This window comes from Dreissena polymorpha, chromosome 2 (assembly GCF_020536995.1).
Source record: "Dreissena polymorpha isolate Duluth1 chromosome 2, UMN_Dpol_1.0, whole genome shotgun sequence".
In the NCBI taxonomy this organism is placed as follows: Eukaryota; Metazoa; Mollusca; class Bivalvia; order Myida; family Dreissenidae; genus Dreissena; species Dreissena polymorpha.
The window spans coordinates 34839442-34853737 of NC_068356.1; the positions used below are offsets into that span (position 1 = coordinate 34839442).

Genomic DNA, 14296 nt, shown 5'->3' on the forward strand with positions numbered 1-14296 from the left:
AGCCATATGTTGTGTTTTTGTAATAATTGGTTGTTTTTTGTAAAAATTGGTTATATATTAATTGATAAATTGAGTGCGCTTTCGCGCTCAGCGTGAGTTTGGACTTTATGATCAATACATATGTGCACACAACGCTTACTATATCTATATCAATTTATTGAGAAACATAGTAGATACAGATAAAATGTACACGCTTTAAAGAAATGTATACGCCTTTTTTATTATAAGCGTTTTAAGTTTGATATAAAACATACTGTACGAGATGGTTATATAGCTCAATTACTTGACACATCTTTTGATCGTATTTTATGTTCCAATGATTGTAGTCGTATGAAATACGAACATATTTCCATCAAGCCAATAATAAAATATGGCTAACCTTGGTAATGAGAAAGTACATGTACACAATAATTCAATGCAGCTGACAATTTATTGTAGGAGATCCTATTCTGTTCGCAACCTTAGTCAATTTATGCGTATATATCAAAGATATCTTTGTCTAATAAAGTATTTTGTACTCGTATTAAATATCTAGTCTTAGCGCAACCATAGCAAAGTAAACAGTTGTATTATACAATTTGGAGACATGCTTGTGTAATTAAAAAAGTTGAAATCTATATTGAGTATTAAATAAGTTATTTAAAAAGCTGAACTTATTTAATGTGAAACATTTATCAGTAAGTACACGCATCACTGTGGTGGCTGGTACATATAATTGTTTGCTTCAATGCACACTATTTCGTTCAGGAAGTGTACAAGTATCAAGTGTGTTTAATTTCACACTTCGTTGATGCCTTCAACGTAGATACCCGTTTGTAGTCCGCATCGATACAGCGCTAACAGCATACGCTTTATATGGCTAAGAAGATGAAATCCAACTATGAATATAATCACCAGATTCATCTGACATTGTGAAGGTCATATGAGTCACTTAACCAAATTACAGGTGAAATCTATCTTGAGCCGTGGCGTAGTTAATATGGTGTCTGCCTTTCTACTAAGAGTCCACAGGTTCTATTCCAACTGGGGAGTGTTTTAAGATATCATCGAAAGGGACCGAGTACTGGTTCCACCCAGGAAACGGACTCGAGGTCGTCTTAATAAATCTAATGCTTTCGAGTTACCGAGCTTAAATACATATGTTCCAACTACTAAGCTAACTATAACCGAAGGTGCAATTCCAATGACATCGGAATGCACGGTATCTCCTCATTTTTTCCATCTTGGTAAACGGCTAAGTTCCGTCGTGACTGCGTAAATGAGGTCTGCATGGCAAACTAGCTATATCGTTGAAAATTAGTTATTCAATCATATAAAGTAAGTTTTTAGATATGTTTAAAACAAAACGCACGCCATTCCACATGCAAACAAACGGTGTTTTCAGTAGTTGGACAGATAGTTCATTTTGATTGCATGGTAAATAAATGTAATCTTTTATTTAAACACTAATGGTGTCATATGTTAATACTATCTGTAAAAACAATCAAACAAATTTTCAGACACAACGATTGTGTATGAGCTGTCCTGTCAGAATAACACGTTCCTGTCCCTTGGGTCGGGTTGGTGTTGATACAATGCGCTAAAACAGGAAGTGCCCATCACCGCAGCGGCACATTCCTGACTGAGAGAACTTTAACTCGAAAAACTGCAGGAAATCAGTATCACATTTTTTTAATTGGTTTACGAATATTAGCAATATGGACTGAGCAAATGATATACGAATGCGCCGTAATTTTAACTGCATTTCAAGACAGCAAAGAATTAAGCAATAAATGCTTTACTCAACTTATGAATGCCAATTATGCAGTAGAAAACCTTGTTTAAGAAATGTTATAAGAAGCAATAGCGTCATTTTATTATGCTTGCTTGCGAATTTTATTATTATATTTGTAAACACATTGTAATTTTCTATGCTTATGAAATAGTAAAATACAGTACATGTAAACAACAAATGTCGATTCATTCAACAACGTTGATAGCGTCAATCGTTTCCGATTGACGTCGGAATCATGGCGTATATAGTCATGAGCACATGCCATGGATGTGAAGTGAATTCTACTACCCCGTCACCATAGGGACGCGTTGGCTGTCGGTTCCTCACGAGGCCACTTACTAATATTGATTCCAGAAACTGGAGAGAGGATTTGTTTTCGTTTCTCATAGTCAAGATGGGTCTTCTTTGCAGAAGTTAAATATTTGAATTGTCCATAAGCATGCGCAAAGGTGGCAGACTAATATCCCCACCAGTCTGCCCTGAATGCATTTCAGTCGTTGCAACGTCGCTGGATTATTCGATTACAATTTACGAATGCCGACAAATATTGTTAATATTCTGCCGATCGTCTCACGGCCACAGGAACAAGCGACCGCCATGGACGATCAACATACCGGATTTCAATCCGGTTTTAAACATTTTTTACTTTGTATGAAAATAACAGGACTGCAACACTTGCAATGGACAGAAAACGCAGGAACAAAGTGCCGCCAGCGACTGATGCAGGTGTACAGGATATTCGTTCCCGGCATATTACTCGTGAACTTCGTGTTTTCACTCGGCCAGTTCATGTCAGTGTCCGGTTTTGACGCGGCGCTTCTTAACAGCATGATATCGTCGATATGGTTCCTGCAGGTGACGCTGTTTGCGCTGAACAACGTGGCCCGAGGCTGGCGATGGGACCGCTTCTACAGGGCCTGGGACGACTATGCCGCCGAGCATAAGGTCGACACTTGCACCCTCGTCCGCGGTGTCTCCATAGCGGCCACGGTCAGCTACCTGGTGTGGCTGGCGACGGCGACGGGGTTCCTAGCTATCAGCCTGTCCAGTCCCGCCCCACCCTCGGGATTCATGCTGTACATCCCGCAGTTTCTCACGATACCGATTACCGTGGTCATAATCGTCGCGTATTTTTTCTTCGTTTCAACATGGTTTCTGATCACGGCTCAGTTTCTGACTCTGTGCGTGTCGCTGTGCAAACTCCTTCTGTCCATACACACATCCATTGAAAGATCCCTTGACAAGAACGAGAATTTTAACGAGAAACTCGAGCGGCTCCGTCAACAGCACGAAAGCGTTTGTTCAATGATCTTCCTAGCCGATGACGTCGTGTCGGTATTCATCATGGTGACGGTGTTTTCTACCATACCGCTGATCGTGCTGACGCTTTACTTCGTGCTATTTGACTCCTCTGACGTCATGGCGTTCTCTTACATCGCCACGTGGTGGTCCATAACACTTAGCGTCCTGCAGTTGGCCAGCGTATTCATCGCCGGGGGCGCCGTCAATTACACGGTAAATTAAAGCAAGGTTTTCCTACTTATAATTCATAAACAATTAAGCAAAAACATTATTAAAAAACACCCTATAAAAAATCTACTATAAACTAATAAACATATTTTAACTACTAAAAGATATTTTATGGGGAAAAAAATCAGCAAACATCATTGAAAAACGTTGAAGAGAATGACCATGATGACTTATAAAGCTAGAAAAATTAGCCGCGCTCTGTGAAAATGGGGTTAAATGCAATTGCGTAGTGTTATCCCAGAATAGACCGTGCAGTCCGCCAAGGCTAATCAGGGACGACCCTATGCGTGTGATCTTGATTTTTGCTAAGAAGAGACTTTCTTTATCATAAAAGCGGAAAGTGTTGTCCCTCATTAGCCTGTGCGGACTACACAGACCAATCTGGGACGACCCTTTACGCATATGCATTAAAACCCTTTTTCACACAGCACGGTCCAAATGTATGTATAATGATGACGCCTGCGATATTAGATATGAAGACGATTGTGGTAACCAATTACTTTTGTCATGGTGATGATTATTGTTATGATGTTGAAGATTGTGATAATGATGACAACAATGATGACGATGAAAATTGTGCCGAAAGTGACGAAGATTGTGACGATGTTGATAATGATGATAACGAGTACACTTACTCCCTTTTAGGCCCACAAACCGGCCACTCTGTTGTATCGTCTGGACTTGGATCGCGTCACACAGGGCTCCGTACAACAGGTATATATATATATATATATATATATATATATATATATATATATATATATATATATATATATATATATATATATATATATATATATATATATATATATTCAATATTTCGAGTATTGATTTAGCTGTGTTCTTATTTTTGTACTCGACGTCTAAAATTCTAAAGCATTAAGACGCCATTCTAGATTGTTAAATCATAGTTGTCAATAGATGTATCGTTGCTAATTCCTTATATGTATATATATAGCCGTTTTGTATTTATATACAATTGGTACGTGCACATCAATGTCATAACAAATTAATAGAGTGGTTTGTTGTTAAAAAACCCTTCAATTTATCACACGAAGACACTTACATTTCCTACGCTCTGACATGTTTAACCCTGCACTGTGTACGTGTTGCTAGCTGACCGTGTTTCTCAACCGTCTGACCAGCCAGCCTATCGGGGTGACGGCGTTCGGACTATTTGTTCTGGACAAGCCCACCATCACAACGGTGGGTAGAAACTCGCCAATGCTTATTGAGCGTGAGCACACCCTAAGATACCCTTTCGCGCTTTCGATACTGTACTTAAGTGTTTCTAAAATTTATTGAGTTTCAATACTTAGTTCCCACAAATGTAGAAAAAAGTAATTTAACTCTTATTCTCTAATATTTGTTCAGCATCGACAAATGCTTATGTAAAAGTTCTGCTCATATTTATTCATAATATTTTTCATTTTATTTGAGGCCACATTAAAAATAAGAGGGTCACTGTTTCAGTGTAAATGTAACCTTTTTATAATTGTACTATCAAAGTGAGCTCCCTTTGGAAACTAAAGTTATATTAAATTCTTTGAAGTATCGTCCGTCAACTTTATCAAATCTTATGTATTTAGAAGTGTATGCGGTCCTTTCTTTCCGAACGGTACTGAATTATGCGTGGAATTAGGATGTATCATTATTCATAGTGCGGTATTAAACTTTTAGGAAAAAACGATTTGGCGAATTTTAAGCTGCAATTTTAAGTTAATTAATTATAAAACATTTATATTTTCTTAAATACATGTATTCAAAATTTCGGCGTGGTATTATGCTTAGTAGCAAACCGGAGTGTCGGGAAGAATTCCGCATTTACGGTATCGAAACCATTATTTCAAATGCGGCGGAAAATGGAGTTACAACTGTTGACATGTATATTTTATTACTGTCGGTCTTATGACGTTTCAGTTTGTGGGAAGCATCCTCACATACGCAATTGTGATGGTCCAGTTCAAGCCCGGGTCGCCTAGCTACAGCGTCACGTGTAACTGTACCGGAAGTGGCTAGATACGAAGGCAGACCATCGAGTCTAGTTGAAACGACTGTATTTAATATCAAGTGTTGTGCATGCTTTATTAATCCAAATGTACAAACATAGTGAATATAGTAATTATTAGCTTTCGAACATAGACGTGGTTTTCATACGGTTTTAGTCCGGAAGAAACCCTATGCAATCAAACGGCAAACTCCCATTTGGTACTCGACTGTAAAAGCTGTTCATCTATATTTTACATTTCTACGACAACAATCTTTGCAATAAAGTAATCTTTTCAAGAACTTGTATATCAAGAGAGCCACTGTGGCATTTAAACGCTCACCTTATTTTAAGTTACATTAATTATCGAAGATTTGATCTGGTGACATAGTTTTAGACACCACTTGACCAAGATTTAACCCATTTATGTCTAGCGTCTAGAAAAAAGGCCTGATGCGACGTCTTATCTGGGTCTACGCTGTTTGCTAATAAAGGAATTTCTGTAAAAAATATTCTAAAAATAGAAAAAATATACCAGAAACCCCTTTAATAGAAAATTGACTCATCTAATTGTTAAGGTCAGAAGAGTACACTAGGCATAAATGGGTTAATGAGACATACAGATTGCTCCTAGAGTGATGACAGGTTTCTACAATAGTTGACCCTGCGTTCTGGTTTGTATCGCCACTTGACCCTTAAAAGATGGCCAATAGGCTTGGGACCAGTTTTAACAGGATAAAGTCACACATTTAGCATCTAGAATGAACAGATAAAAATTGATGATAACAAGGTTTTTCAAACAATTTGACTTACATAGTTTTTTGACACAAGTGACTTAAAAGCTTAAAAGAGTATTGTACCAGCACACTGGGAAAGGAATGTTAAAAATGCTACATTACTTATGAAAAAGGGCCTATAATGCATGCACAAACATCTTTTTATTCAAGCAATATTCTTAAATGTCAATTGAATTGCTTGTCATCGTAAGCTTGCATACTGAAACCAGTTTTTTAAATATGTTTAATTTCTGTTTGTTTCCATTTTTTGTTTTATATTAACAAATATGATGACAGGTCAACAAAAAAACACAACTTCTTTATTAATATGCCAGCAAAACATCAAATACATTTATCTTGTATTAAATCGACATATTTATGAACAAACAAATACAAATTTAACTAATTTACTACATGAATTAATTGAAGTAAATACCCAAAAAAAATGTGAATGAATATACATCTACTAGGTTTGGTGTGCAATGAAATATTCAAGCTTTAACAATCATGACAAATTGTGTGTAAGAAACCCATTGAAAATTCTTAATAATTATATGAACATTTGGTTAATATTAAGTTTATTTATTGTTTTATTTACTGGGGCTCCAAATACCGTATGCACTTTGCCAAGAAATCGTCAGTTTACCAATGAACAACATTAATGTATGATCATTTTCTCAACAATTGACCAACACAATCAGCTGACATGAGCACACTCGCATACTGGGAGTACTCGTATCACAGAAAGTCTGCAAGTTCAAGATCCTGTATACATGGCCAGTGTTAGTGTCTGGATGAATCAGCACATACTATCGTGAAAGGGCGACAGGGAGATTGCTTTTCCAGGAGTCTTACTTCTTCCTCTGCCCTGCCAGCATCATGGCAATACGGATGAAGATGTTCAGAGTGTCGGAATAGATACCCAGAGAACTGAAACCCAGAGAAAACAATAACTCTTCGTAACACGAAGCACAGACAATAGTAGTTCAGGGTGGTATATAGATTAGATTATTTGGCTCGAATTGGCATACTAATTTTGGAGCAAGTAATTACATAAAATGACAAAATAAAAAGTTCGTTTAAAACCCCCCAGACCAAACAATGTATAAAGGGTTTTTTACAGAAGGTTTGTACTAGGTATTATTTATTTATAAACCAATTTTTTTCATTAAAACTCAGAAAGGCAAGTGTAGTTGGATACTCATAAAATAAATGTTATCATTTCTATTGGTCTCACATTTCTGTCAAACACAATATTGGTACAAGCACTGAGAGATCTGCTATACTTTGAAGCAATTATCTCATGTCTTTGGTTGGACACTTATTTTGATGGGTCCTCGAAACAAACCTTTTAAGACCAGAGTCTTGTATCAGACATTATAAAAAAATCCACAAATTTAAGATAAAAGCAAAATGACCGATTTTATTAATCCACGAAATTTCATGCCAATGAATGCAAATGGATCTACAGTATCTACAATACATACGCATTCACAGGGTCATAGGGCATGACTCCATACTGGGGGTGGGTCTCAGCCCTCTTCATGATTTTCTGTGTGTCGTACAGCAGGAACAGAGAGAAGAGTACCAGACCTCCATACATGCTCACAGAGTACAAGCCGGCTCCCAGCGCTGTGCCCGGATTCACAAAGGCACCAGCTAAAACACACAACAACTTGGAGTGAAGCATTTATAATAATAATGTTCTATTAGTCTAGGCAGAGATAAAAAAAAATAATGTCATGTCAAAACTTTTCAAGGGCATGTTGAACAGAGAACATAGGTAAACAAGAGCTTTGTCACAGACATAACAGTATTCCTTTCCAGTTAATATTGTCTTTGTTTTATAAACCTAGCTCAAGTCCTTTTTAGTTAAAGATCAATGCAGATTTCAGTTTTAAATTATATCTGCAACCATAGCAACCATATTGGTCTGAAAAAAACTGAAATAACTTGCATATTCAGCACAGGACCCTGTTTTCACATACCAATGTTTATCAACCTAGCAGAAGTACATTTTGAGTCATCGAAGGATGCAGATTTTGGTTTTTTCTTATTACTTAAATGAAAGTAACCACATTTTTTGCCTGATGTAAAAGACTGATATAAATGTGCTTATTCCCCATTCATCCCTCTATCCACATACTGAGTGTCATCTCCTTAGCCTACATACTTGTTGAGTTTTCATATGATCCATGTTTCCCAGACACACAGGTGGACTTACCAATAAAATAAAGTACACACTCCACATATGGTCCTCTATTGACATTCATACAAGTTACAACAACCTAGCAAGGTATTTGAGTTATCAGTAGATCCAGATTTTAGGTTTAAAATATGCGTAAACATAGCATCTGAAACACTGATGACAACAATTTTTGTCTAAGGAAAAAAAAAATCTAAAAAATGTATCCTGAACACCATAAATCCCTATATCCACATCCACATACCAAGTTTCATCTACCTAGCAAGTACTATTTTACCTCTTGCAAGATGCAGATTTTCGGTTTGTTATTATTTTCATAACAATAGCAATCGCAATTTGTGTCTGACCAAAAAAAGAGGAAATAACATGCATCAGAGCTGCAGATAAGATGCATATCTGATTATTTATGCATTGAAAAAAAACAAGATGTGTTTGTGAAACACAATGTCCCCCTATATGATGTTTGACCTTGAAGGATGACCTTGACCATGTGAAGGATGACCTTGACCTTTCACCACTCAAAATGTGCAGCTCCATGAGATACACATGCATGCCAAATATCAAGTTGCTATCTTCAATATTGCAAAAGTATTCATAAAATAAGCGATTTGGGCCACATATATTTGACCTCTGACCTTGAAGGATGACCTTGACCTTTCACCACTCAAAATGTGCAGCTCCATGAGATACACATGCATGCCAAATATCAATTTGCTTTCTTCAATATTGCAAAAGTATTCATAAAATGAGCGATTTTGACCACATATATTTGACCTTTGACCTTGAAGGATGACCTTGACCTTGACCTTTCACCACTCAAAATGTGCAGCTTCATGAGATACACATGCATGCCAAATATGAAGTTGCTATCTTCAATATAGCAAAAGTTATTGCAAAATGTTAAAATTGGCGCAAACAGACCAACAGACCAACGGACCAACAGACAGGGCAAAAACAATATGTCCCCCACTACTATAGTGGGGGACATAAAAATGCTTTTTAAATCAGCCCAGTACGTAACATTACGCAATAGAAATCTTGGTATGTATTTTTAATGGAATAAAGTGCGTAACCGGTTTTACCAATAATCCAGTTGAGTGTTTTATGTAAGTTAAGCTTTGAACCAAAAGTAAGTCAAATCAAAAGAACCTTATAATCAAAATGGCGGCCCATCGTATTCTAGGTTAGAAAAAGGGACATTTCAAACGAACAGTGGCTCCTGCAGGAAGTAACTGTATATTCCAATATGTCAATAGAGATCAATCTTATGATGCTTCTAGTATTGTTAAAATAATTTCAAGCGATCTCATTGTCACAGCGATTGAAGTCAGAAAAGAAAACCAAATATCATGGTGGTGACAAATTGTGTGACAAACAATGCAGTGCCATAGCTTAGTTTAATTGTAAAATGATGTTCATACACTACATGAATACTATATGCAATAAAGACACAATCAATACTTAGATACAACATGTGTTAGTTGAACATTTTAAAGAAAGTCTGTTCATATCATCATTTAACATTTATTCTGTTTGCATTTGTTAATAACAAATAATAATATTTTTAAATTAAACACGCCTTGAACTATGTCAGTTGTCTATGGAAATAGAATCTACCCCTCACTATTCCTAAATACCCTTTATTGCTGAAACAAAGGATTAAAATACCCTTTAACAATAATATCAGGGGGTAAAATACCCTTTAGACTCAATCCTAAATCTGGAGCTCTGACATGCATGTTCACCATATAACCCTCTAACCATATACATGTACTATGTTTATTCAACCTTGATAAAGTACTTTTCGAGTAGCAGGATTCAGAAATTCATAATTTCAGATGCGGGTGGTCAAACAGAAAAACAAGAGGGCCTGAAAGTCCCAAAGTCGCTCACCTCGGATAAAAAGAAATGACCTGTTCTTTGCAGCCCAAGATATCAATGGAACAAATGTTCTAACCAAGTTTCATGAAGAATAAACAACAAATGGCCCCCTGGTGGCCATGTTTTTTTTAACAGACCTGAACCATTTTTGAACTCTTCCAAGATATGTCCAAATTTCATGAAGATTGGGAAAAAATGTGTCTTCTAGACTTTCACATGCTTTCACTATATACTGAAGCGTTTCACCCGTCATACCGGCTATCAAATTAAAATGAAGTCAATAATTTTAATTATTATTTATTTATCACATACTGTGACGGGGAAAGCTACTTGGGCTCATCTGAGCCTAGCTTGAGGCACAAGAAAAATCAACAACAATGTGACTAAACTATTTTTATTCTTTCCAAACATTCATCATTTATACTTAAGCAATAATGCAAACAATAAAAAAAACTCATATAGAAATACAGTTCATAAACTTTCAAAAGTTTATCACAGTTAAAACAAGGTTTTGAAAACAATTAAACACTTTCATGTCTAAACTTGGTCAACAGTTTGTGTTCAGTATGAGGCAAATGCCTGAATAAAGCACTAGGATAAACACACACCCGTTTTCACTTAATTGAATTCGCTCACAAACTTCACTTTCACTAAACAAATAATTAAGAACTCGCTTTCATTGTATTATTCACGTAAGTCTAATGTAAGACACTTAAAGAAAACAAACAGTTTAAATCCATTTCTTCGGCTTTGATTAATCAATTATAACTTGTGTTAATCACAACACACTAAGTCACTTTAATTAAAAGACTAGCTGAGATATGTCATTTAATAAATTCACTCTGTTCACTATCACTTATTAAAAACACTCACTTGTTGTTGAATAAATTCACTAGGTCCTGTACTTTATTAAATCACTATCTTAATATTTTCACTTCGAGAAACAAAAACTAAGTCACTTTGCCTTACTTTTTATTTAATAATCGCACTTAGTTAAAAGAACTAAACTAACTCCACTAACTTAACATTCCCAGTTAGTGAAACACAGTAAATCACTAATTCAATGGAAAAGGCCAACAATGTGCTAGTGCCCTGATTCTGAGGTGTAGCTGGCAAGGTAAACATCCAATCAAATGAGAGCACTGCTATTCTTAGTATCCAGGTAAAGATAAGCACTGACCACTGATGTAAACTATCTGTATCGACACTGACAGAGAGTTTTAAGCATTTATTTTATTTCTTAAGAATTATCATACAATGAAAATATACCTGATCTTTCATTAATGAATTTATGAGTTATTAACTATCATTAATGAATTTTAAAGTTATTAAAAATTGTATTTTAAAGAATCACTATTGTAAGAATAACTAGAGTGTTAACAAGGTGGCCATGTTTTTCCACCAACCGGAACCATTTTCGAACTCATCCAAGATATCATTGGGACTAATCTTCTGACCAAGTTTCATGATGATCTGACAATAAATGTGGCCTCTAGAGTGTTAACAAGGTTTAACTAAAGCATGATATATAGCCACATAAGGAAAAATGCCCTGCCCCCTGGTGGCTATGTTTTTTTAGCAACCGAAATCATTTTCGAACTCATCCAAGATAGCATTAGGACAAATCTTCTGACCAAGTTTCATGAAGATCGGAAAATAATTGTGGCCTCTAGAGAGTTAACAAGGTTTTACAATAGCCATATAAGGAAAAATGCCCCGCCCCCTGGCGGCCATGTTTTTCAACCAACCAGCACCATTTTTGAACTCGTCCACGATATTATTGGGATAAATCTTCTGACCAAGTTTCATTTAGATCAGACAATAAATGTGGCCTCTAGAGTGTCAACAAGAATTTACTATAGCCATATAAGGAAAAATGCCCTGCCATGTTTTTCAAGCAAACGTAACCATTTTCGAACCCATCCAAGATATCATTGAGACACATTTTCAGACCAAATTTCATGAAGATTGGACAATAAATGTGGTCTCCAGGGTGTTCACAAGGTTTTACTGTAGCCATATATAGCCATATAAGGAAAAATGCCCCGCCCCTTGGCAGCCATGTTTTCAAGCAAACGTAACCATTTTCGAACTAATCCAAGATATCATTGAGACCAATCTTCTGACAAAATTTCATGAAGATTAGGCAATAAATGTGGCCTCTAGAGTGTTAACAAGGTTTTACTATAGCCATATAAGGAAAACTTCCCCGCCCCCTGGCAGCCATGTTTTTTTCCGATCTGGACCATTTTCGAACTCGTCCGAGATATCAATGAAACCAATGTTTTGACCAAGTTTCATGATAATTGGGCAAAAATTGTGACTTCTAGAGTGTTCACAAGGTTTCTCTATAGCCATATTAGGAATTCTGCCCCGCTCCCTGGCGGCCATGTTTTTCAACGGACCGGAACCATTTTTTAACTCAACCAACATATCATTTAGACAAACATTTTGATAATGTTACATGAAGATTTAGCATCAAATGTGACTTCTAAAGTGTTCACAAGTTTTTTTGTTTTTTTTTTACCTAGCGACCTAGTTTTTGACCCAGCATGACCCAGTTTCGAACTCAGTCGAGGTTTCAATGGGACAAATGTTCTGACCAAGTTTCATGTTCGAACTCAGTCGAGGTTTCAATGGGACAAATGTTCTGACCAAGTTTCATGAAGATCGGTCAATAAATGTGGCCTCTAGAGTGTTCACAAGGCAAATGTTGAAGGCGAACGACGCACGACGGACAAAAGGCGATCACAAAAGCTCACCATGCGCACATTGTGCTCAGGTGAGCTTAAAACTATCGACCGGGAGTAAAAATGTCACCGCAGGTTACACCTGTAGGGGACCAGGCATTTACCCAGACTGTTTAAGCACAGCGGGCCCGCGGTGCCTGGACTTCAAAATCCATTACGCTGCGGCGCTTGATTTTCAGATAATGACGTCGCGATGATTGAAAAGTTTACAAGCCATTTCAAGCTCTGATCTGAATGTTGTCTGCATTCTGGCATCGACCAATTCTTATAAGTTTTATGTTCATAATAATAGATTTGATAAGACGCGAGCACGATTTATGGGTTGTTTATAGGGGTCAATTATGGTGTGTATCCCCTAATAATGGTCTATAATGATCGATTATTATCGGTACACGTGCCGTAAGAACAATTAAAGGTATGCATGATTTTGTTGCTGTTCCATTTAAATTGCACACGACTATTCACAAAATAAACAGTCAACGTTGTTTGTTGCAGTTGTGCGTTCTTGAATAACAGAACATAACATGTGTTTTATTATTACTTGCAGTATAACAAAACAAAGCGTGATTAAGAAGATTCATGTCACGTTAATCATATTATTTTAGTAAAACTCGGTATACGTTTCAGCGTAATTTAAGTTATATTTACAATTAATTGAAGTCAAACGTCTCATTTGATTTCTCCCGCAAACTTACAATGTTCACACTATTTTCTCAAACGCGACTTAATTAACAGCACCAACATTACACGCATTCACATCAAATAGCTTATTCAATATTGTCGGAAAACGCTAAATATCTGCAACAAAGTTTTTTTAGTTTTGATGCACAAAATAATGAAACGATCGAATATACGACGAGTCCCTGTGTCTGGGAAATCTGGAATTGCACATTTCTTTGTCAGTACTACTAATTATCGTCGCTGTCAGAGAGTAAAATAAGTAAAAGTGTCAAGGACGTTTTAGTGATCCTGAGACCTCCAACCCACGAACCAAAAGTCTCAAACAGCGAGTCAGTGGCAGCAATATTGTCCAATGTTGTCCATGGGTAACAGAAGTTAAAGGAGGTAAGAAGATCTTTACTTAACTAAACTTTTTATAAGTATGTAGTGAAATCAACGCAAAATGAAATCGCACGTGAATAAACAATAAAATAAATTTTAATGCTTTCATACCTCCAAATTAGTGTGTATTTTATCTAGGAACATGTAGAAAAAAGTGGTTAAATAGCTCCTAAGTATTGTGTTTTGTGATTAAAAAAATGTAGAGAAAAAAAAGAAAGCTTAATGGGCACCCTTTTGAATCAACACCCATTCCGCCATGTCTTGCCGCTGTGCTTGACCAAAATTTTGGGGAAATGCCTGGGGACTATTAAAACTTTTAATTTAAATCAT

The 14296-nt window shown here is 36.4% G+C and overlaps 2 protein-coding genes and 1 long non-coding RNA gene across 6 annotated transcripts in view; 1 reads left to right on the plus strand and 2 right to left on the minus strand.

The window, feature by feature from the left end:
- The first annotated feature begins 2212 nt into the window (after positions 1–2212).
- LOC127866579 (uncharacterized) lies at positions 2213–5593 on the plus strand. Its single transcript, XM_052407209.1, has 4 exons — positions 2213–3289; positions 3950–4018; positions 4421–4510; positions 5225–5593. Exons 1-4 carry the CDS (start codon positions 2258–2260, stop codon positions 5321–5323), a joined length of 1290 nt encoding a protein of 429 aa, XP_052263169.1. The 5' UTR covers positions 2213–2257; the 3' UTR covers positions 5324–5593.
- Positions 5594–6370: 777 nt separating this feature from the next.
- The window catches only part of LOC127866580 (growth hormone-inducible transmembrane protein-like), a 96892-nt gene continuing 88966 nt past the window's right edge, over positions 6371–14296 (minus strand). For all 4 annotated transcript variants that reach the window (XM_052407212.1, XM_052407211.1, XM_052407210.1 and 1 more), the window contains 2 exons: positions 7555–7726; positions 6371–6997 (listed from right to left, as the gene is read on the minus strand). In XM_052407212.1, the coding sequence (XP_052263172.1) occupies positions 6919–6997; positions 7555–7726 (251 nt within the window). In that variant the 3' untranslated portion in view covers positions 6371–6918. The remainder of the gene's footprint in view (positions 6998–7554; positions 7727–14296) is intronic.
- On the minus strand, positions 7727–14295 carry LOC127866584 (uncharacterized). Its single transcript, XR_008043043.1, has 2 exons — positions 9074–14295; positions 7727–8921 (listed from the first exon to the last, which is right to left on the minus strand). It is a non-coding gene; the product is annotated as an uncharacterized LOC127866584 (long non-coding RNA).

Coding starts and splice junctions, on each gene's coding strand:
- LOC127866579 (XM_052407209.1), top strand. CDS start 2,258: ATGCATTTCAGTCGTTGCAACGTCGCTGGATTATTCGATTACAATTTA. Junction 4,019..4,420: donor CACAGGGCTCCGTACAACAG/GTATATATATAT, acceptor ACGTGTTGCTAG/CTGACCGTGTTTCTCAACCG. Junction 4,511..5,224: donor ACAAGCCCACCATCACAACG/GTGGGTAGAAAC, acceptor ATGACGTTTCAG/TTTGTGGGAAGCATCCTCAC.